The 25,456-nt window shown below is 45.0% G+C and overlaps 1 protein-coding gene across 2 annotated transcripts in view; it reads right to left on the bottom strand.

The window, feature by feature from the left end:
• Positions 1-25,456, bottom strand: part of LOC116979760 (glypican-5-like) — a 463,239-nt gene that overhangs the window by 390,230 nt on the left and 47,553 nt on the right. For both annotated transcript variants that reach the window (XM_033031524.1, XM_033031523.1), the window contains exon 2: positions 8,372-8,533. In XM_033031524.1, coding sequence (XP_032887415.1) covers positions 8,372-8,533 — 162 coding nt within the window. The remainder of the gene's footprint in view (positions 1-8,371; positions 8,534-25,456) is intronic.

Here is a 25,456-nt window from a genome sequence, read left to right as displayed (position 1 = left end):
AATGATACCATCTCTTTTAGTGCAATTTTCAAACTTGCTATTCATGCTTTGTACATTCTTGCCCTAATTGTTGATGTGGATGACGATGGCAATGAGCCCAGCATTGATTCCTGAGGCACACCACTAGACACAAGCCTCCAGTCTGAAAGACAACCTCCCACCTCCTCCCTATGCTTCCTACCATAAAGTCAATTTAGTATCCTGTCTCTCCCTGGATCCCATGTGATCTAACCTTCCAGAGCTGCCTGCCATGTGGAACCTTATCAAAGGCCTTGCTGAAATCCACATAGACTGTCTCTGGCCCTGCCATCATTAACAATTCTTGGTTATTTTTTTAAAAATCAATCAAATTGGTGAGATGTGATCTTCCTTGTACAAGACCTTGCTGATTATCCCTAATCAATCCCTGTCTTTCCAAATGATTGTATATTTAATCCCTCACAACTCTCTCCAATTCCATTCCTATCAGAGATGTTAAGCTTTCTGGTCTATAGTTCTCAAATGTTGCTTTGCGGCCCTACTTAAATAAAGACAAAACATTCGTTTTTTGAGTCTTCTGGCATCTTACCCATGTCTAACAATAATTCATATATTTCAGAGAAGGCTTCTGCAACTTCTTCTGCAGCTTTCCACAGTGTATTTGGACATGTTTAATCAGGTCTGTAAGATTTATCTACCTTCATCTCAATGTAGACATGTTTAACACTCAAAATTAATGCCTTGGTAGTAACATGGTGGTAAAATTCTTCGAAATGTGTAAGAATATAGTTGATAATTATGAAGTGTTGAACGATATTCTTCATGTAACGTGGGTCTTCTATCTTCTGTGTATTCATGTATGCCACAGCTCTGTTTCAAAGCCAGATTCATCGAGGAAGACGGCAAGGTTCAATTACTATTGCTCAAACCAGAACCAATGAACCCGAATGAAATTAGCCACTGTTCCCAGTTCCAGGTCTCTCGCCCTGTTGACGTAGGAGCCAATGTGTCCTCTAAAATTTTCAATCAACATGGTTCATGGTCGTTCTTGAAACTATTAATCACAATTCTAACCAAACACTGAAAAGTGCACAACCAATAAATAAAATTCCTGTTGTTTTAGCTAACACAACTTGTTTGCAGAGGCATTAAAAGCAACGAACAGTTTGTTCCCTGAACACTTTCATGTTTGCATATACCTTCGATCAAACAAGTATTTGGCAGCAAACGAGTTGTTAATAATGAAGACTTTTGGATAAATCGCTCTTCATACATCACTTTCACATAGCAAACTTTTGTTTTGCCCTATTTACTTTTCGCACTTGACCAGGGTCAAGGAAAGAAAGGAGTCCGTTCATTTACTGCTCATGCCAACGACCACATCTGAGGGAATAAAGTTGCAACAACAGAAGGGATTTAGATGTTTGTTACCCTCCTGAATGAATCAGAGTCATAGTGAATCTGTCAAAGAGCACAGAAACAATCCATTCAGCCCACAACATCCATGCAATCATTTTACTTATCTGCATTAACCTCATTTACTTGCATTTGGTTCACAACCATCTATGGCTTTGTGATTCAAGTGCTTGTCTAGTTTCTTAATTGCTGTGGGAGTACCTGTCGCCATCACCTTCTCAGACTGCATGATTCACATTGCAACAATCCCTGGGTGAAAAAAGTCCCCACAGGGTATGGCTGGAGGAATGATTTGGAGAAATTATTGAACATTTCCTCTGTCAACTTGATCACTGTTTCATCTTTCTCACATACTGAGCCTTTGCTGAAAGGGATTAGCAGCGAAAAATGAAAATCTAGTCAAGGAGTGGTCTCCTTGACATTGAAGTTCGACTTGGACAGAGTTGAGGCTGTGGGAAATGTGGCCTTTTCCACTTTTTCAGATGGGCACATATTAAGCATGGCACTGTTGAAAGAACAAGGACATTCTTCCTGGTGTGTAGGAAGGAACTGCAGAAGCTGGTTTAAATCAAAGATAAACACAAAAAGCTGGAGTAACTCAGCGAGTCAGATAGCGTCTCTGGAGAAAGGAATAGGCAACCCTGATGCCCTGGCAACATTAATCACTGAGGTCTTGGAGAGACAAGAGATTAGCTGCTCCATTTTTTACATGGTAACAATAACTATACTACACAAAGCGGAAAGGACTCCATAAATGATCTCCCTTTAATTACCAATTCTTGGCAAACAATCAATGAAGATTTGTTAAATCAATCATAGTCAAAATCTTTTACAACTGCATTTGAAATAGTAAATAGTAGAAGTTTTAAACAGAGCCAAAAAAATGTTGCTGAACATATGGGACTTTCAAACAATTCAGATCTTACCCTGATGTTAGTAAAGTTCTGAGCTCAAAAGAGGGTGACTACCGATGCAGAATCAAGCTAAACTTATTTTTCCTATACCTACAGTTGGCAACAGAGAAAATCTCTCTTCACACTGTCCAGTCCTAGAGTAGGTACAACATAAGTTAAATAAAGAGAAAACTCACCATTTTGTCTTATCAAATATTCCCCCACAGGCAGTGCAAGATGCAAAATCCCATCAAAGACTTGCACCACAAATTCGACACAACCCAAAGCTCCAGCTAGCTTGCTCCATCAAATACTCCCAGGTCAGGTCCAGCATAGGTTAGACACCAATCTCCCGCTACACCTTGCCAAACATCTTATATTCACTCCAAATGCTTAACATTTAATTGCCTTTCTAAGTCACCCAGCAGACTTTAGAATTAAAATGGCACAACAGGCTATTTTGGCAATAAATTGCAATAATGGTCACAAGCAAAAAATAAAATCCACAAGAACACTTTGAAAGCAAGACTTAACATGATGCATTTTGCTTCTGTTGATTCCTTCCACGGGCACAGTAAATGAGAAAATGTTGGTACCCTGCCAATGCCTAACCTGAGCAAGTAGTTCAATGGAAATAATTCTTCCCAATGGTGTGTCGCTGGCACTTATTCCACCCATTGCTGTACTGGGCCCTGTTTACCATGCAGTTTACCCAAATGTCAGATGCTGCAAACTTGCACTTCAGATAACATTAACTTTTCAGAAATATTAACTATTTCTCTTTTCGCAGATATTGCCTGATCAGTTGCACATTTCCAGCCTTTATTGGCTTTATTTTTGTTCCAGAACTACTTTTATTCAGTAACATTAACACACAGCAGTAATATAAATACAGATGACAGCAGCCATCTCTAATTCCTAATTAGTCCCAATGATTTGTGATCAAAGGTAAGAAAGAACACATAGAATGAGAATGCCATTTCCTTCAGTATACGATAAATATTGCACCAATATCAGTTTCAATTATGTCAGACAGATAGGAGAAAAAGGGGAAAAGGAAACATAATGAGAAAAAGGAAAGAGGTTGAGACCTTATGGGAACATGAGAGATAAACTGGAGCATACCAAGAAAAAGTGCGAGGAAGAGAGATCATATGAGGGAAATGTAAAGTGATGGATAGATCATGGAAGCAATTAAAAAAAACAACGTTTTCAACAAAGGGAGATGGAGATGAAGATAAAGAATGAGAAGACATTGTTGATGATGTTCTGATTAAATCAGATATACTGTACAAGAAGCTAGCAAGGCAAAACCACTATATCAGATGTTAGAGGTTAGGTGGTCTGCAAAGCGATCCTCTGCACTGGAGAAATGAAACACCAATTGAGTGATCGCTTTGCGGAGCACTTGTACCACGTGAGCACTCCACCACCAGGGCGCCGCACGATTGGCAGTGCTGCCAACAGTCTGTCTGTTTTTGCGTCTTTAAAAAATGTTTTAGTGTGTGTGTTAAACGTATGTGTAAATGATCTCCAGTGTTTTATTGTGGGGGAGGGGGGGGGGAAACTTTTTTTTCAGTTTCTTACCTTTGTGGAGATGCGATTGTTTTCCGGATCGCATTCTGCGGTCGCTCTGCGGCCCACCATCGATGGAGCTAGAGGCCTCCTCGGACTGACTTTGTGGAATTAACACCGGAGTCGATCCCTTGCCTGGGATCGCTCCAACCGGGGCCTGCGGACTTTACATCGGGAGTTCGCAGTCTTGGGAGAGGCTAGTCGGGAGCTACGACGTTGCAGAAGGCTTGGCTAGCCCCAACGCGGGGTTCAATCGCCCGGCGCGGGGGAGCTGACATCCCCCGATGCAGAGGGCCCGACCACTGGCTACAGGAGTCAAGATCATGCCGTCAACGGAGGGCTCGAGGCCCCCGACCATGGGTGAGCAAAGAAGGGGAGAAATTTGAACTTTTCTTCACCTTCCATCACAGTGAGGAATGTGGAGGAGTCACTGTGGTGGATGTTTATGTTAAAATGTATTTTGTGTGTTCCGTTGCTTTTTATTTGTATGACTAACTTGGGAAATGAAAATCCTCGTATGTTGCAAAACATACTTGGCTAATAAAGTATTATTGTGATTGGGATTGTGATTGTAGTCTGTCTGCAGATATGACTGAATTACCGGGTTCCATTTTAATTCATCTTCCCCCTCCCATCTCTCTGTCTGTGGCACCCTGCACTGTTACAAGATTCAACACAAGCTTGAGGGACATCAATTCATCTCCTGGTGGGACACATTGCAGTCTCCTGGACTCAAGATCAAACTTTATGACCTACTTTCTCTCTGTCTGACCTGGGTTTTTCTGCATCCTGCAAAGCATGTCCCACACCTTACCCTTAGCAACACATTACATTATCAAAGCAGCTTCATCTGATCCTACTGCTACTTATCTGCAACATAAAGCTATCGGTCTCACCCCACCGGATGTCTAATCCATCTCCCTCTAACTTCTCCTCTACTGCCGAACACAAACTTGTATTCTCTCTTTCCCAATTTTCTTGAATAGTTTTGTACCAGAAACATTCACTAATTCTCTTTCCACAGGTGCTTCCTTAAGCCCCTGTCCCACTTTCCAGAGTTACTCATGAATTCTCCCACTTTTTCCCCTTGATTCAAACTCAGAGAATATCCGTAGCGAGTCCGTAGGAGTCTGTAGGAGGCCGTAGATATTTCGTAGCACTCATAATGCCAGCCGTAGGTACTTGGGGCATCAGGTAAGTCGGGACGTTTTTCAACATGTTAAAAAATGTCCACGAGGAAAAAAAATAGCCCCGAGTACCTACGGCTGGCATCTCCGAGTTTGAATCAAGGGGAAAACTCGGGAGAATCTGTGAGTAACTTGGGAAAGTGGGACGGGGGGCTTTAATCTGCTGAATGTTTCTAGAGTTTTCTGTTTTATATTATATTACAAATCAGGTTTTGGGGAAGTTATAGTATCCATCAACAGAATGAAGACAGAATAATGAAAGATCATGTACCATACTGACATAAAATGGGGTGAAAGGGGAGGGGGATTTTGTTTGAGGTTCTCATTGACTGTGGTGTTGAAGCAACAGGTCAAAATGTGTTGGTGGAAAAAATGGACGATACAGTCAGACTTTGTGGGTGAACCAAATTACAACCTTCCAAGGACAGAGGAGCTTTGGTGAAGATGTTGGGCTGACAGTGGGTTGATAAGAAGACTATTAAAGAACAAAGCTTTGCATCAATATGGCTCCAAATCTTCCCAAAATGTTTTATAGACAAATGTTGTTTGAAATGTAATTGTTGATGTGACTCAATGAGCAACAGTAGCATGATGCACATCAGACTACCTCTGAAGAAGGGTCCCAACCCAAAAAATCATCTGTCCATTTCACTCCACAGATGCACCCTAACCCATTGAGTTCTTCATTGAATGTTTTATTGCTCAAAATGTCAGCATCGGCAGTCTCTTTTTCTCCAGTAACTTGGGCATATGTAGCTAAATGTGAGGTGGGATAAAATGAAGGAGATGGCCCAAAGACTAGTGCTGGAGATGGTCATAATTCTTGGGCAGTTTTGATCTGAAGATTGCAAGCAATTGGATGTCATCCTCTTCTTCCTGCACTTCAGCTCAGAGTATCTTATGCTTCCTTACAAGCTCTTGCACGGTTAAATCTTCAGTCAAATTGGTTACAGAGAAACCCATCTTCCACTATTGTGAAACGACAAAGTTGCCCGGTGAAGTGTTAGTCTTGTGTTTTCACTGACTATAGGCCAGCCACAAGAGCTCAGGCCATTGTGAAGGAGACTACTATCTTTTGAGCACATTGGGTGAAAGTAAAGCAAAACAACAGCCCCAAAAGGAAGTAGATGGACCGAGTTTGCACAGGATTAATTTCAGTCAAAAAATGTGAAAATGTAACAAATTCAACAGACCTGTTAAACCTCGCTCAGTTATTTGAGAGAGCTCTTGATTGTAAAAAAAATATACACATATCTGAATTTTAATGTGTTTCCTGTCTGCTTCACTGCTGGCTGTTCTGCGACTTATCAAGTATTGCTTGCTGGCAGTTGAATTTTAGTCTTGTGAAGCTTCATTACAACTATCATATGATGAACGTTCTCATTGCGATGTGAGCCTAAGCAGGCATAGCTGCGAAACTGTTCAGATCTGACCGAGCATCTCAGGGTCAGAACCCCAGGAAGAAGTTCCCAGGTGTATATGAAGGGCAAAGCATTGGCAATGCTCCTGGAAAAAGCACTTCAGTAGGAATGCAGCAGCTCACACCCAGAAACCAATAACTTTTGCAGGGAGGCACACTAAAACCCAGAAGCCCATTGTAAAACGGTGTTGTGTAATCAAAGCTCACTCTCACTGCTGACTTTTGTTTTACGATGCTGTTTACGTGCCAGGCGACACGGTGGTGTAGCTGTAGATTTGCTGTCTTACAGTGCTTACAGCACCAGAGACCCAGGTTAGATCCCGACTACGGGTGCTGTCTGTACGGAGTTTGAACGTTCTCCCCGTGACAGCGTGGGTTTTCTCCGAGATCTTCAGTTTCCTCCCACACTCTAAAGATGTACAGGTTTGTAGGTTAATTGGCTTTTATCCTTGGTATGAGTGTAAATTGTCCCTCGTGTGTGTGTGTGCTTATGTCAATGTGCAAAGATCGCTGGTCGGTGCAGACTCGGTGGGCCAAAGGGCCTGTTTCCACGATATATCTCTAAATAAACTAAACCAGACAATAGGTAAAGCAGTCTACTAAAAACCATTCACCCATGTCCATAACAATTCAGAGTTCAAAACAATGAATGGACAAAATAGCTTTTGGTGGGAGACATTGGCGCCTTATAAATTACACTTAACACATGTAAACCATTAATTTTACAAATCTCTAAAATACCGTCAAGGTAGTGTGTAGGAAGGAACTGCAGATGTCGGTTTACACCAAAGATAGACACAAAATACTGGAGTAACACCAACGGGACAGGCAGCATCTCTGGAGAGAAGGAATAGATGATGTTTCGGGTCGAGACCCTTCTTCAGACTGTCTGTGAGACTCAGACTTTGTGCAAGATGATGATAAGCTGCTGGTAGAGTCTCGCACTAATCCAGCAGAGCAATGCGTTAAAGTGTCTTTCCCACCTCCAGCTCGCCTACTGTTCTGACTTTATCTCCATCCCTTACAAATGAGGAGGAAAATATTGAAGAGGAATGTCATGAAAGGGAAAAAATACATACATTTCAGACATGGTCTTGAAAACACACACAAAATGCTGGAGTAACTCAGCGGGACAGGCAGCATCTCTGGAGAGAAGGAGGAATAGGTGACGTTTCGGGTCGAGACCCTTCTTCAGATTGACAGTTACTCAAGCATTTTGTGTCTATTCAGTCGAGTCCCCACGACCACCGATCACCCATACAGTAGTTATGTCCTACACACTAGTAATTTATACATAGGCCAATTACCCTACAAATCTGCACGTCTTTGGAATGTGGGAGTTAACTAGAGCACCCGGTGAAAACCAGAGAGAACGAACAAACTCCGCACAGACAATACCAGAGGTCTGGATTGAATCTGGGTCTCTGGCACTATGAGGCAGCAGCTCTACCTCTGTGCCCCTAACTGTCTAAATCCTAGATTTTTTGCCAATTCTACACTACTCCTCTTTGCAAAAATAGGATTAATGTAAATGGGACCTTAATAGTCGACATGACCAAAGTTGGCCTCGTTCAGTTCTGCATTGCTCTAGAAAGTAGTCTGTGAGCAAGGCAAGTAAAACAAGGTGAACACTAAACTCCATGTGGAGAAGGAGTAACCTGAACACAGCCAGAGACAAATTGGTCAGAAATTAGATCCATCCACACTTAAAAACATTTCTTGAGCAATGCACGAGTTCAAGAAGATGCATTTCTGCACCGACCTGGATAAATCAAACCTCGACCACAAATCCCCAAAGCTGCTTTACAAGTATTTAAGCAGAGAAACCAATGCACGGCCAGGAAGATTAGCCACTTTGTACTGGTTCTCCTCCTGCTGTTTGTCAGCTGTAATATTCCTACCTTGGAAAGCCCCGCCATTCTTTTCAATTCTGTATTTCAGTTCAAAGCTCAGGAACTGGATGCTCTGTAGGAGCTCTCTCCGCACCACTACTTGATACCTCTCTTCCATCCTCTTCGTGCAGCAGGTTGGCTCATTGTGCATACAGATCTGTAAATCCTCATCTGTAACAAGAAGGAAGGTCAATCAATAGGCGAGACACACAGGGAAGATCAGCTCTGACAGAAAAGTACTTCTCAAACATGTTTCCAAAGTCACATATAGAGGGTTGAGAATCTAGCTCTGGCTAATGGTCATTTTAAAAATAGAGAAACACCAGGCATTGTGGTGTACGTTTATCTTTATTGTGTGAGGTACAATGAAAAACGTTGTTTATATGTTATCCAGTCAAATACAGGCACTCATAACTTACATAATTGGTGACTTACATCCACTCGCACTTACATAAGGAATTCTTTAAGCCCACTGACGCCCACATGGTCTCTGCGTTGAAGAGTAAACTTACACGTGCGCAGTATCATATCTGTTTCCAACTTGCATAAGTCAACATCTGACTTATGCAAGGGCCTGCAGGATGTAACCCGTATGTAAATCAGGGAGTCTATACATGAATTCAATCAAACCATGCACAAGTACAGCAGATAGTACAAAGCAAAAAATACCAGAGTGCTGAATATTGCGTTAAAGCAGTTAAAGAGAAAATAAAGGTAAAATAAAGGTGTAATGGCCACAAAGAGGTAGGTTGGGAGTTTGGGATTGCAACCTTAGTTTATGTTAGATCTATTCAGTAGTGTGATGACAGCGGGGAAGAAACTGTTCCTGAATTTAGTGCTATGTACTTTCAAGCATTTGTATCATCTGCCGGATGGAAGAGATGAAAAGATGAATTGACTGGGGTGTAAATGTTTTTTTATTACGTTGGCTGCTTTCCAAAGGTGGCGCGAAGTGTAGATGGAGCCTATTGGCTAGGGGGAGGTTGGGGGTTTATGGGGTCAGTGGTGGGGTGATGGGGGGGGGGGGGGGGGGGGGGCAGTGGGAGTGCGGTGTGCTGGTTTATGCGATGAACTGGGCCACATCCACAACCTTGCAATTTCTTGTGGTCTTGGGCAAAGCTGTTGCCAAACCAAGCTGTGATGCAACCCGACGTATGCTTTCTATGGTGCATCTGTGAAAGGTGCGAAAAGTCATTGGAGACATGCCAAATTCATTAATCCTCTGCAAAAGTAGAGGCATTGGTGGGCTTTCTTGGCCGTGGCTTCAATGTGGTTGGTCCAGGACTGATTGTTTGTGATATTCACACCAAGGAAACCAAAGTTCCTTTGGGATTTCACTATAATACTTATATTCACATGATATATGCACATGAAACTTATTCTGTATGTTGATAAGTGGAATGTGACTGGGTGGTTCATTTTCCTGGGTAATAATTGGCAGTAGATGTTTTTGAGCAAATACAGATGTCAGTACATTTAACTCTATTGAGAAAGTAAATTGAATGCACCTACTACTGGAACAAGTTCAGTGGCCATGGTACTGGGAACCTCTGCACTAGCAGGTCAGAAACCCCATCAAGCAAGTCTATACATCTATGGGTCTGTGTGCTTTTGAGTTTCAAATGAGGGGTGACTTTATTGTGATCCAAAAGGGGCACATCAGAGTAGATAGTGAGATGTTTGATTTGTGTGAGGCAACTCAAGGAGCTGGTCAGCACTTGATCCAAATTCAGAAATGGCATATTCTAGTAAGGAGGAGATTGTGAGTGTGGCGGCGCCTAATGGCCACGGCTCGACTACAATCGTCTGTCTTTTATTTATTTTTGTCTTGTTAGATGTATGTCTCGAGTCTAGTTTTTATTATTTTTTAGCTGTGTATATGTGGGGGGTGGAGGGGGGGGGGATGTGGGGGTAACCGTTAATCTCTTCCCTGCACGGGGACTCGACTTTTTCCCTGTCGGTTCTCTGGTGTCGTTGGGCCTATCATCGTGGAGCCGGCGGCGGCCTCCGGCCGGGACTAACCTAAGTGCTCCAGTAGAGGAGCCTGCGGATCTGACATCGCGGTGCTGGCCGTCTTCGGAGCGGGAACAGCTGTGGTGGCGGCGGCTGCGCCCCGACCGGAGCTTTGGAGGCTCTGGCCGCAGGCCCGGTGGACAGGAACATCGGGAGCTCCAGGGCCCTGGTGGGAGACGGCTTTTCGGAGCCCCCACAACGGCAGCTTCTCCCGCTGGAATCGCGGGGCTTAAAGGACATGGAGCCGGGGACCTAACATCGCCCGGCGTGGCTTAATGGCCACAGGACTTACCATCTTCTGCCGGGGGCTTTAACATCGGGAGCCCCAGTTCGCCTAGACGTTGCAGATGGACTGCTGGACCACGGGTGATGAACAAAGGGAAGAGATAAGACTTTGCCTTCCATCACAGTGAGGAGGTGTTGGAGACTCACTGTGATGGATGTTTATGTAAACTGTGTTAAGTGTGGGTCTTGGGTTTTTTTGTAATGTAAAACCTGTAGAAAATGCAATTTCGTTCAAACCAAGTTGTTTGAATGACAATAAAAGGCATTCTATTCTACTCTACTCTATTCTATAAGGATTTCAAAGTCAGGGAAGATTGGATGACCCAAATAATTGTAAATTTAGTCAAAATGTCAAAAAAAAACGGCATGCAATGTTTAAGAGACTGGAATCAGACAGGGCCTTTAAGAAATAAAAATAAAGGGGAAAATAACTCAAGCTGGTAATTAGAAGGGCCAAAATAGATGACCAAATGGGTTTGGTGTGACAGATTAATATAATCCGAAAGGGTAATCGAGTCATGCAGCATGGAAACAGCCCGTTCAGCCCAACTTGCCCTTGTTGGTGAGAGAAGATGCCTCATCTACACTTGTCCCACCTACCTATGTTCGGCCCATATCTCTCCAAACCTTTCCTATCTATGTACCTGTCCAAATGCATTTTAAATGTTGTTATAGCACCAACCTCAACTACCTCACATGGCAGCTTGTTGCATATACCCAACAAACCTCTGCTTGAAAAAATTGCCTTTCCGGTTCTTTCCCCTCTCATCTTAAACTTACGGCCCCAGGTTCTCAATTCCCCTGCTCTGGTTAAAACACTGTGCATTTACCTATATTAGAAACAAGAAGACAACCAGGGAGATTAATGTGGAGATTACTAACATGCGCGAGCATTCGGAGATTACGAAGGAACAGGTGTGGTTTTTGAAGAACATTAGGGGAATAAATCCCCAGGATCTGATTTGATCTATCCCATGTTGTTGAGAGAGGTGAGAAAGGAGATTGTGGAAGCCTTGACAAAGATCTTCGCTGGCCATAGGCAAGGTCCTGGAGGACTGAAGAATAACTCATGTTAAGAAGGGAAGTAGAGAGAATCCAGGGAATGATAAGCCAGTGAGTCTCAGATCAGTGGTAGGGAAGCTATTGGTATGGATTCTTCAGGATGGAATTTACTCCCATTTGGAAGAAAATGGGTTAATTAGGAACCGTCAGCATGGCTTTGTACATGGCAGTTCGTATTTTACTAATTTGATCAAGTTTTTTGAGGAGGTGCCAAAGGTGATCGATGATGGTAGGCCGGTAGGTAGGACGTTGTCCACATGGATTTTATTAAGGCATTTGATAAAGTTCCAAAAACAAACTGCTGGAAGAACTCAGTGGTTGGAGCAGCTTCTGTGGGTGCAAAGAGATGGTCAACAATTTGGGTTGAGCCTTTGGAGGCCATTCACTAACGAGGGGACCATTATTGAATCCAACCTTGCTCTTGCCTAATATTAACGCAGGGGATCATTTTCCAAATCACCAAACTGAAATACAATGGATATAAATTGATAGACACAAGGAACAGAGGCTGACCTACCGGACGTGAGCACACAGTTAGCTGCAGACTCCGCCCAGGACAGGAAGGCTCTGCAGGAACGGAAGGGACGTCACGACCGCGGTGCCACAGGTGCTGTCGCCGAGGGAGGACGGACGGAGCCGCGGCTCGAGAGACTCGAGAGACTAACAGAGACTAACAGAGGCAAAGAGGTTTGCCACGCACTGCAAGGGAGCAGTGGACCAGATAGGAAGAGCGGAAGGAATTACCACTAGACAGCCAAACCAGTAGGTAATTTACGGCTGGGGTGAGTACTTTCCCATTTATAGGAGGTAGGATTATATAAATAAGGGGTGTATCAATACAGTAGGGGATTCTTAAATAGGACCAGTTAATTACTTATATAAGATGGGCAGTCAGGAGATGTGCCAATACTGCGAGATGTGGGAATTTGTCGACACCATTGATGTAGAAGATCCCTACAGCTGCAGTAAGTGTTTGAGGCTAGAGGAACTCCAGCTCCGCATTGATGAGCTGGAGACCCAACTTCATACGCTGCGGTACATCAGGGAGGGGGAGTATTACCTGGATGTTTTGTGCCAGGGGATGGTCACACCGACCAGTTTAACTAATTCAGTAGGCAGTGAGCAAGGAAAGGAAGGTGTGGCCATAAGCGAGGCAGGTAGGGGGAACCAGGAGGAGATGCGGCAGGAGCCACAGCCCTTGTCCCTGACGAGCATGACCGAGGCTCTTACTCAATGTAAGGACGGGATCAGGGGCTGTGGGAGGGATGAGCAACCTGGCTGCAGCACCGTGGATCAGGAGGCCATTCAAGAGGGGGGAGTTAGAAGAAATGCCGTAGTGATAGGGGATAGTATTATTCGGGGGGTAGATAAGGTTCTCTGCAGCCAGCAGAACATGTCCCGAAGGCTGTGTTGCCTACCCGGTGCTAGGGTTAAGGATATCTCTGCGATGCTGGAGAGAAATTTGCAGTGGGAGGGGGAGGATCCAGTGGTCGTGGTCCATGTGGGGACCAATGACATAGGAAGGACGAGGAAGGAGGATCTGCTGAAGGAGTTTGAGCAGTTAGGGAATAAATTAAAAAGCAGAACCTCGAGGGTACTGATCTCCGGATTGCTACCTGAGCCACGGGCCAAATCGGCGAGGGTACGTAAAATTAAAAAGCTAAATGCGTGGCTCAAAGACTGGTGTGGGAATAATGGGTTTGGTTTCTTGGGCCACTGGCACCAGTACTGGGACAGGGGGGATCTGTTCTGTAAGGACGGACTTCACCTGAACGGTGCTGGGACTGGGGTCCTGGCAAATCATATAACTAGGGCAGTAGAGAGGTCTTTAAACTAAGTAGCGGGGGGGAGGTATCAAGGGGGGTAATAACGGCAGGGGTAGAGGAAATAGAGCAGGGTATCAGTGGGGAAGCGGTAAGTCAAAATGAGACAGGAGACAGAATGTGTGAAGATAAAGCTCTAGATGTAAAAGGGGCAAAAACGGAAAGGAAGGGTAGTAAAAATCATCTGAAAGTGCTTTATCTAAATGCACGGAGTATTCGTAATAAGATAAATGAATTAACGGTGCAATTAAGTATATATAGTTATGATATCGTGGCCATTACGGAGACATGGCTGCAAGGGGATCAGGACTGGGAGTTAAATATAGAGGGGTACTCGACAATTAGGAAAGATAGACAGGAAAGAAAGGGAGGAGGGGTGGCCCTTTTAATAAGGGAGGGAATAACGGCAATAGAGAGGAAGGATATTGCGTTGAAGGATCAGGATAGTGAAACAGCTTGGGTACAGATAGAGAATAATAAGGGGAAAAAAACACTAGTGGGTGTAATTTATAGACCTCCAAATAGCTGTGACGCTGTTAGTCAGAACATAAATCTGCAAATAGTTGACGCATGTAAAAAGGGAACTGCTGTAATCATGGGGGACTTCAATTTTCATATTAATTGGGCAAACCAAACTGGGCAGGGTAGACTAGAGGAAGAGTTTATAGAATGTATTAGAGACGGGTTCCTAGAACAGTATGTCACAGAACCGACAAGGGGGGAGGCAATCTTGGATCTGGTCCTGTGTAATGAAGCAGGATTAATTAAAAATGTCATAGTTAGGGACTCGTTGGGAACAAGTGACCACAATATGGTCGAATTCCATATTCAAATAGAAGGGGAGCAGGTTGAAACTCAGGCTAGGGTGCTTAGTCTAAATAAGGGGGATTATGAAGGTATGAGGACTGAGCTGATCAAAGTTGACTGGGATAGCAGACTCAAGAATAAGACGGTACATGAGCAGTGGTGTACGTTTAAGGGTATACTGTATAACCTTCAAGAAAAATTTATTCCTATGAAGAAAAAAAGGGGTAAGGGTAAGAACAGTCAGCCATGGCTCAGTAAAACTATAAAGGATAGTATTCGGCTGAAGGCAAGGGCATATAAGGTAGCCAGAGATAGTGGGAGGGTAGAGGATTGGGAAGCATTTAAAGGTCAGCAAAAAATAACTAAGAGATTAATTAAGACGGGGAAAATAGACTATGAAAGGAATTTAGCGAACAACATAAAAACTAATAGTAAGAGTTTTTATAGCTATATAAAAAGAAAAAGGGTGGCTAAGGTGAACGTTGGTCCATTGGAGGGTGAGACTGGAGAGTTGTTGGTGGGGAACATGGAAATGGCAAAGGCATTAAACGAGTATTTTGTATCAGTCTTCACCATAGAAGACACAAAAAATATTCCAACGCTGGATAAACAGGGGGCGGTAGGAATGGAGGAGCTAAATACTATTAAGATCACCAAGGAGGTGGTATTAGGGAAATTAATGAGACTGAAGGAGGATAAATCCCCTGGGCCTGATGGATTACATCCAAGGGTCTTGAGGGAGATAGCGGTGGGGATTGTGGATGCATTGGTGATAATTTTCCAAAACTCCCTGGAGGCAGGAACGGTCCCAGTGGATTGGAAAATGGCCAATGTAACACCTATATTTAAAAAAGGAAGTAAACAGAAGGCGGGTAACTATAGACCGGTTAGTCTAACATCGGTGGTGGGTAAAATGTTAGAGACAATTATTAAAGAAACACTAACGGGGCACTTGGATAAACATGACTTCATCGGACAGAACCAGCATGGTTTTGTGAAGGGGAAGTCCTGTTTAACGAATCTGCTCGAATTCTTTGAGGAAGTAACAACCCGGGTGGATAAAGGGGAACCGGTGGATGTGGTATACTTGGACTTCCAAAAGGCTTTTGACAAGGTGCCACATAAGAGACTATTGCTAAAAATAAAAAATTATGGGATTGGGGGTAATATATTAGCATGGGTAGAGGATTGGCTAACAAATAGGAAGCAGAGAGTGGGGATAAATGGTTCATACTCGGGATGGCAACCGGTAACTAGTGGGGTTCCGCAAGGGTCGGTGCTGGGACCCCAGTTGTTCACAATTTATATAAATGATTTGGAGGAGGGAACCAAGTGTAATATATCAAAATTTGCGGACGATACAAAAATGGGAGGAAAAGTAGGGGATGAGGAGGATAGGAAGAGTCTGCAAAAGGATATAGATAAGCTAGGTGAGTGGGCAACAACTTGGCAGATGAAATTTAATACTAATAAATGTGAAGTCATTCACTTTGGGGAAAAAAATGATAGGGCAAGTTATTTTCTAAATGAGGAGGAGCTGCGTTGTAATGCAACGCAAAGGGATCTAGGGGTATTAGTACATGAATCACTAAAAGTTAGTATGCAGGTGCAGCAAGCAATCAGGAAGGCCAATGGAGTTTTGGCCTTTATTGCTAGGGGGATTGAGTATAAAAACACGGAGGTCTTGCTGCAGCTGTACACAGTATTAGTGAGACCACATTTGGAATACTGTGTACAGTTCTGGGGTCCATACTTAAGAAAGGATGTACTAGCCCTGGAGGCAGTGCAGCGAAGGTTTACAAGATTAATTCCTGCAATGAGGGGATTGACATATGAGGAAAGGTTAAGTAGGCTGGAACTCTACTCTTTGGAGTTTAGAAGAATGAGAGGCGATCTCATTGAAACATATAAGATCGTGAGGGGCCTTGATCGGGTGGATGCACCGAGGATGTTCCCAATGATCGGGGAAACTAGAACTAGAGGACATAGTTGCAGAATAAGGGGGGGCTCTTTTAAAACTGAGATGAGGAAGAACTTCTTCACCCAGAGGGTGGTTAATTTATGGAATTCACTGCCCCAGGGAGCAGTGGAAGCAGAAACTTTAAATATATTTAAGACTAAAATAGATGGTTTTTTAGCTGCCAAGGGGATAAGGGGCTACGGGGAGAGGGCAGGGATATGGACCTAGGTATGGTTAGTATAGTAAGACCTGAGTGATCTCCTGGACAAGTGTCGATCGCCTGGATTGGGGTCGGAGAGGAATTTCCCGGATTTTTTTCCCGAATTGGACCTGGGTTTTTATCCGTTTTTTTGCCTCCCCCAGGAGATCACGAGGTTCTTGGGGTGGAGAGGGGTGATAGCGGTATAAAGGGGAGGGTAGTGTCTTGTGTTCTGTGTCTTGTGTCTACTGTTTGTGGGTAAGTGTGTCTGTTTAGTGTTCAGCCATGAGCGAATGGCGGTGCGGGCTCGACGGACCTGGTGGTCTACTCTCGCACCTACTTTCTATGTTTCTATGTTTCTAACTGCAGATGCTGAATTACAAAAAAAGACATAAAATGCTGGAGTAACTCAGCTGGTCAAACAGCAATTCTAGACAACAAGGATGTTCTTCCAGCTTGTTCTGCAGAGATGCTGCCTGATCTGCTGAATTACTCCAGCACTCTGCAGATAGGAAAAACAATCATAGAAATGAACAGAATAGTGTTGTATTCTAAGGATTACAAAGGATGGAAATTACAGTTTGATTGTATAGAGACATGGTCTGACTGATTAGTAGAACTGTGCTTGGTTTGGAAGCCATACATCAGGAAGTAGCAGCAGCATATATTTGCCAAAATGGACTGGGATTTAAAGAGTTAAATTACAAAGAGAGGCTGCATAAACCGGGCTTGTATTCCCTGAAGAACTAAAGGCTGAAGGATGATCTGATCAAAGTGTTTCGAGTTTTAAGGGATTTGATAGGATGAATAGAGACTATTTCATCTGATTGTCTGAAATTCACCCTCAGAGTTCAAGACAATGAAGTGGCATCTGCTGCTGCAACTCCAAACCCAGATTCGTTTCCAGCAAAGTCAATGGTGCTTGATTTTGGAAGTGTAGTACAATGCTTTCACTGTGTAATGCAAGGTACAACTTGATCTTTAACTGGTAAACATCACTTAATGTTGGTTTCATCAACTTTGCAGATCAATAATAATGCACCTTTAATCTTAGTAAGCAGAATTAATTCACTTTTACATTCTAGTCACTGTGGGGAAAAAGGAGCTGAATTTTTTTTTTGCATCTTTCAATTATTTTTCTTACAAATGCAATGTTTCTGCAAAATGGTCAGTGAATCAAAACAAGTTTGATTTATTGATTAATGCGTGTTAAGTTTTACTTCAACAAATGAAGGTATACTATTATTAATAAATTACCTTCTCCCTCACCCAATATTCGGTGCTTTGATGAAAACACAAATTGATATGTATACAGCAAGATAAATCCCACTAAGAATATTGATTTTTAATTTAAAATTATAACAACAAAAAATAAAATTCACATTCTACCAAACCATGTAACATAAATCCAGTTAGACGCCAAGGACTGATTCATACCATCTTAAAATTGAAGCCTACGGATTTAGGTCAGAATTCCAACTGGAAATTTCTCGTTTTGTGTTAAGTAGGGGTATCAGGAGTAGTGCCAGACGGAGAATTACATTCTCTTCATTAGTTTGAATGTGATTATTATAAAGGAACGCAGAGGCCATCTGGTGATTCTACAAAAAGAGAAAATTATGGAAACACTCAACAGGTCAGGCAGCATCTGTGGAAGGAGAAACTACCGATTTTGTCCAGTGTGGCCAGGACTCAAGGGCCGAACCTAGAGGGGATGTTGAGCAGGCTAGGACTTTATTCCTTAGAGTACAGGATGGTGAAGGATGATCTTATAGAGGTGTATACGATTGTGAGGGGAAGAGATAGGGTAAATGCACAAAGTAAATGCATTGAATCAAGAAACAGAGACATAGGTTTAATGTTTAAGCAAAGATTTACTTATTTTTATACAACGTGTGGTGGGTATATTGAACAAGCTGCCAGAAAAGGTAGTTAAAGCAGGTATTATTACAACATTTAAAAATACGTTTGGACAACTTTAGTTTTGTTTTTAGTTTAGTGATGCTGCATGAAAACAGGCCCTTTGGTCCAGCTAGTCTGCACTGACCAGTGGTCACCTATGCACTAGTTATACCCTGCACACTAGGGACAATTTGCAGAAGTCAATTAACTTACAACCTGCATGACTTTCAACGGAATGTAGGTGGAAACCAGAGCACCCGGAGAGAACCCATGCGGTCACAGGGAGAACTTACAAATTCTGTACAGACAGCACCAGTAGTCAGGATTGAATCCAGGTCTGTGCCACTGTGCCACCCTAAATGGACAGGATAGGTTCAGAATGATATGGGTCAAATGGAGGAAGGTGGAACTAGTGTAGATGGAGCACGTTGGTTGACATGGGCAAGTTGGGTCAAAGTGCCTGCTTCCATGCTGTATGATTCTATTCTGGGTAGACGAGCAGTTGGACAGGGAACCCATGATACTGCATGGGTTAATTGAAGGACAACTGTTCAACGGACTTCAGGAATTGCCAGCCAATCCAATGCATGCCAACCAGTAAAACAGGATCCATCATGCTGCTAGCGAGATTTCCAATGCTTTCATCATCTATCCCACATAAACTGGATCTAACCCAATACTCTACCCTCCATATCCTGGTTCTCACCAAGACCCGTTCATCTTCACAGATCTATTCATTGACCTACAGGATTTTAATGTTTAATCTTTATATCATATTTTTCGCTGCAAAACTATTTATTTGCCCGTCTCCATTCTGCACACTCTGCCAATCCTGCAACCCTTTAAGATAGAATCATTGAGTTATATGGCACAGAAACAGATCCTTCGGCCAACCATGTCCATGCCAACATTATTGCCCTTCAACACTAATTCCATTTGCCCACTTACCTCCTTTACTGTGGTGATCAGAATTAACACAATGTCCTAAGTGCAGTCTAACCTGTCCTTGTGATTCATATGAAATCCAAGTCTTGCTTCATATGAATTGTTGAATTATTTTCCTAATACCATGCCGATTTAAGTGCCTTTTTACAATCTGTTAAACCTAGTGATGATATATGACTCCAACACCTACTCTGGCAGCGAGTTCAAGATATCAACAACTGGGTAAAAAAAAAACTTTCCCCTCAAATCCTCTTGGAAACTCCTAGTCATCAGTTTAGGCATATGTCCAATTATCTTCCTACTATGAGAAAATGATTCTGACTATCTACCCTATCTAGAGAAAACAAGTCCAGCCTATCCACTTTCTCTCTATATCTAAACTCCTCCAATTAAGACTCCGTTCTATAATCTTTGCTTTGCACTCACTCCACATCCTATTTGTGTGCTGCAATGGCAAGTCAAATTTCACTACACCAATTGGTGCATGTAATAATAAATGTCCTTTGTACCTTGTGGATCTTTGTATCCATTGTATCTTGTTTCTGTCATGTGGCGATCATATGTAATAACTAGTGCTTTACGATTCACGAGACTTCCAATTCTTGCCCCTTGTGTGTTGATGCTTTCCTTTCCTCAACATTTGGCAGATGCAACCATCCTAAATTCTGGAATACTTTCCAGATTTCAACCATTCTTCACCTCCTTCAATACATAGCTTTAAACGTGCCTAACCATTAGAGTCACAGAGACCACAATAACATGCCCTTCAACTCACCTAATCTGCACCAATCAAGCGATTTACACTACTCCCACACACCAATCCTATGTTTTATTTAGTCCAGAGATACAGTGTGGAAACAGGCCCTTCGGCCCACTTAGCCCACACCGACCAACGATCCCTGCACATTAACACCACCCTACACACACTAGGGACAATTTTTACACTTTACCAAGCCAATTAACTTACAAGCCTGTTCTTCTTTAGAGTGTGGGAGGAAACCAAAGATCTCGGAGAAAACCCATGCGGTCTCAGGGAGAATGTAAAAACTCCGTACTTACAGCACTTGTAGTCGGAATTGAACCTGGGACTCAGGCACTGCAAGCACTGAAAGGCAGCAACTCTACCGCTGTGCCACCATGCCACCCGTATTCTTCCCACATTCCCTTCGACTCCCCCCAGATCCTACTGCTCATCTTCATACCAGGGACAATTTACAATGGCCAATTAACCTACCACACTGCACATCTGAGGGATGTGAGCAGAAAACGGGGTATACGAGAGATAACCCTCACAGAATCAAAGAGAACATGCAATTTCAAAACACATTATTTTGTTAATTAACCCTAACATCTCATATGTAAGTTGATGTCAAATTCGTTTATTGGTTCTATTGATGCATCTCAGAAAGATTTTATTGCTCAAAGGCACATAAGCCATTGAGACTTTACTTTTCAAAACTAATAATAATCATTCTCTCCTCCAACTTTTACTGGATGTAATTCCTCAAGTGTTAAAGGCCTTTTTGTATTCAATTACTGAAAATGAAGGGAAGTGCAGAAGAAAGATTTACTAGGATATATTCGTGGAAAAAGAAGTGTTTAAATATTTTCATGTATTTACGAGTCATGCTGTTGTTTCTAGCACTACAATCGTGTTATAGATGTGATAAGCAATACCTGGAATTTGTTGATCTGAAAAAGTATCTCCTTGTGGAGCTACTGCCCTCAATGTGCATTATTGGAACAAGGCATCAACTTGAAGGTACCCGCCCTGTATTTGGAAAACCAGTGGCCTCTAACAATCAGAGCAACGACAGCATTCAAGAAACTTTTGAAAAGGACTGCCAATGTACTTGGAAACTTCTCAAGTTGGCAGAGCAAGTTAACACAAGATTTATAGGAAGCAGTTAAGTTGTGATCTCCATAGACTTCCATAGAACTGTCAAAGCAGACCTGGATGGATTTGACATTCAGGGCAGGTAATTGGACACTCCCAATTAAACTCCCTGTGCCTATTTGGATACATGCCAGATTCTCTCAGGCTGAAGAACTGTTACACTTTGGTTGATTTTCAAACACCATTCAAAAGTTTAGACGATCGCATGCAAGGTTAAATCATCCAATTTACAGTCCTCTCATTTATTGCCAAAATGCTCAGTAACTCTTCTAGGCATATTCAGCTCTTACTCCTCCCTCCTTCATTTCTACTGACTGCCATTTTATCTTCTTTATTGAGTGCGGTCCCCCAACTGAACTTTTCTTCCACATTTACCCATTCTGTTTTTGATTGCAGAGAACGAAAGTGGAGAGATCTCTGGTCTCCAACAGTGGTCCAGAACAATCCAGCATGAACAATATCCATTCAAAGTCACACCATTGCAATAAAAGGAAAAACACTGTTAACTTGTAACAAGGGTCTTTGATCCTAAGCACTTGCACACACTAGAGTATCACCAACTGTTGTAACTCTCCTCCCCTTAATTATTCGCCTCATTAAACTTCCACTATCCTTCCAGGCAACGCATAAAAATCACAACCAGCTCCAATTAATTTGTTGATTCAACTAAAACTATGTACACTGATTGCCAACTCCTTCACCACTGGTAATCATTCTCTTCATTTAATCTACCCATGACTTTCCATCAACTCTCTTAAACTCATTGATCTGAAAACAACCCGAGATTCTCCAATCAAAACAGAAAATGCTGGTAAAACTCAGGCAGGGAGAGAGAGGGGGGGGGGAAGAGAGGGGGGAGAAGAGAGAGAGAGGGGGGAGGGGAGAAGAGAGACGGGGGCGGGGGGGGTGGGGGAGAGTGAGGGGGAGAAGAGAGAGAGGGAGGGGAGGAGAGAGAGGGGGGAGGGGAGGGGAGGAGAGAGAGGGGGGGAGAGGAGGAGAGAGAGGGGGGGGGGGAGAGAGAGAGGGGGAGGGGAGAGAGAGAGGGGGAGAGGGGGGAGAGAGAGGGGGAGAGGGGGGAGGGGGAGGGGAGCAGAGAGACGGGGGCGGGGGGAAGCGAGACGGGGAGGGGGGGAAAGAGAGACGGGGGAGAGAAGAGAGACGGGGAGAGAAGAGAGACGGGGGGAGAAGAGAGTGGGGAGGAGAGGGAGGGGGAGAGGAGAGCCGGAGGAGAGAGGAGAAGGGCGGATAGGGGAGGAGAGGAGAGAGGGGGGAGGAGAGGAGAGAGGGGGGGAGGAGGGGGGGGAGAGGAGAGGGGGGGGAGAGGAGAGGGGGGGGAGAGGAGAGGGGGGGGGAGAGGAGAGGGGGGGGAGAGGAGAGGGGGGGAAGAGGAGAGGGGGGGGAAGAGGAGAGGGGGGGAAGAGGAGAGGGGGGGAGAGGAGAGGGGGGAGAGGAGAGGGGGGGAGAGGAGAGGGGGGGAGAGGAGAGGGGGGAAGAGGAGAGGGGGGGAGAGGAGAGGGGGGAAGAGGAGAGGGGGGGAAGAGGAGAGGGGGGGAAGAGGAGAGGGGGGGAGAGGAGAGGGGGGGGGGGGAGGGAGAGGAGAGGAGAGGGGGGAGAGGAAAGGGGGGGAGAACCTAAAAAAACATTTTAGAACCAAAAAAGACACATTCTGCAAGCATTGTAGAACCAAAAGATACACTTTTTGCAAACATTTTAGAACCAATAGACACTTTTTGCAAATATTTTAGAACCAATAGACACTTTTTGCAAACATTTTAGAACCAAAAAAGACACATTCTGCAAGCGTTTTAGAACCACTAAGGGCACTTACATTTGAGTAGACATGTGTTCAGTGTTATTCACAGCTCAGAGAAACATGACCCTCTGCCTTCCTCCATCTTGAACAGACTGTGAGGCACACCACTTCCTGGTTTTATAGTCCCTCCCTCCTGCCGCCAGCAGGGGCAGCAGAGAGAATGGGGAATTTTGTAAAAACGTTAATATCTCTGTCATTTTTCATCGACGGGAAAAATCCTCAGCACACAGTGTCTATTGGTTCTAAAATGTTTGCAAAAAGTGTCTCTTTTGGTTCTACAATTCTACAATAGTGGGGGGAGGGGGTTGGGGACAGGGGGGAGGAGAGGGGGGGAAGAGGAGAGGGGGAGAGGAGAGGGAGGAGAGGGGGGGGAGAGAGGAGAGAGTGAGGGGGTGTGCTGAGAGGGGGGTGAGGTGAGGGGAGGGGGAGAGGTGGGGAGCAGGGAGGGGGAGGGGGTGGAGGAAAGGGGGTAGGGGTGTGTGGAGGGGAGGGGGTTTCGGGGAGGGACGGTGGGGGAGGGGATGGAGGGGAGGAGGGGGAGAAAAAGAGGGGAGAGAGGAGAGAGGAGAGGGGGAGAGGAGAGGGGGGAGATGAGAGGGGGAAAAGAGGAGAGGGGGGAAAGAGGAGAGGGGGGAGAGGGGGGGAGGAGAGGGGGGGGAGGAGAGGGGGAGAGAGGAGAGGGGGGGAAGTGGAGAGGGGGGGGGAGGGGGGGAGAGGGGGGGGAAGAGAGAGTGCCTTTGTGAGGGGGAGAAGAGAGAGAGGGAGGGGAGGAGAGAGAGGGGGGGAGGGGAGGTGAGAGAGGGGGGAGGGGAGAGAGAGAGGGGGGGGGAGGGGAGAGAGAGAGGGGGAGAGGGGGGAGAGAGAGGGGGTAGGGGGGAGGGGGGAGGGGGAGGGGGGAGGGGGGAGGGGGGAGGGGAGCAGAGAGACGGGGGGCGGGGGGGAGCGAGACGGGAGGGGGGAAAGAGAGACGGGGGGGAGAGAAGAGAGACGGGGGAGAGAAGAGAGACGGGGGAGAAGAGAGTGGGGAGAGGTGAGGGGGGAGAGGAGAGCAGGGGGAGGAGGAGAAGGGGGGGAGGAGAGGAGAGGGGGGGAGGAGAGGAGAGGGGGGGAGAGGAGGGGGGAGAGGAGGGGGGGGAGAGGAGAGGGGGGGAGAGGAGAGGGGAGGAGAGGAGGGGGGGGGAGAGGAAGGGGGGGGAGAGGAGGGGGGGAGAGGAGAGGGGGGGAGAGGAGAGGGGGGGAGAGGAGAGGGGGGGAAGAGGAGAGGGGGGGAAGAGGAGAGGGGGGGTGAGGAGAGGGGGGGGGAGAGGAGAGGGGGGGGGAGAGGAGAGGGGGGAAGAGGAGAGGGGGGAGAGGAGAGGGGGAGAAGAGGAGAGGGGGGGAAGAGGAGAGGGGGGAAGAGGAGAGGGGGGGGGGAGGAGAGGAGAGGGGGGAGAGGAAAGGGGGGGAGAACCTAAAAAAACATTTTAGAACCAAAAAAGACACATTCTGCAAGCATTGTAGAACCAAAAGAGACACTTTTTGCAAACATTTTAGAACCAATAGATACTTTTTGCAAATATTTTAGAACCAATAGACACGTTTTGCAAACATTTTAGAACCAAAAAAGACACATTCTGCAAGCGTTTTAGAACCACTAAGGGCACTTACATTTGAGTAGACATGTGTTCAGTGTTATTCACAGCTCAGAGAAACATGACCCTCTGCCTTCCTCCATCTTGAACAGACTGTGAGGCACACCACTTCCTGGTTTTATAGTCCCTCCCTCCTGCTGCCAGCAGGGGCAGCAGAGAGAATGGGGAATTTTGTAAAAACATTAATATCTCTGTCATTTTTCATCGACGGGAAAAATCCTCAGCACAAATATGGCGGAGGGGGGCTCTGAGCAAGGTGGCCAAAAATGACGGCCGTAGGTGGCGGCGTTCTCTCGGAAATCGCAGCACAGATGGCCAAAAGCGGTAAAGAACAGAGATTTAGTAATATACTAGACCAAGTGCAGACCCGTTGGGTCTGTTCCCCCAACGTGTGGTTGTGGGGGGGGAGGCGGCATGCAGCATCACACACGCTAACTATCGCCCCCCCTCCCCCCGCACTCACGCTAATTACCCCCCTTGATATTATATTAATATTATTAATTTGCTCCTTTTACCCCATTACCACCCTATCTACTAACGCATAGCCCCCAAGTTGCAGTCACATCTACAGAGGGGGGAGGGGGGGGTAGAGAATGAGGGCAGAGAAAGAAGGGGCAGAGACACAGAGAGAGGGAAAAGAGGGAGGAGAAGAGGGAGGGTGGGTGAGAGGGGAAAGGTGGGGGTGGAGGGGAGGAGAGAGAGAGGTTGAGAGTGAGAGAGGGGGGGAGAGGTGAGGGGAGGGGGAGAGGTGAGGGAG

This window comes from Amblyraja radiata, chromosome 13, assembly GCF_010909765.2.
Source record: "Amblyraja radiata isolate CabotCenter1 chromosome 13, sAmbRad1.1.pri, whole genome shotgun sequence".
Taxonomy (NCBI): domain Eukaryota; kingdom Metazoa; phylum Chordata; class Chondrichthyes; order Rajiformes; family Rajidae; genus Amblyraja; species Amblyraja radiata.
The sequence above is the reverse complement of the archived record's forward strand: the minus strand, read 5'-3'. Positions and strand labels throughout refer to the sequence as shown.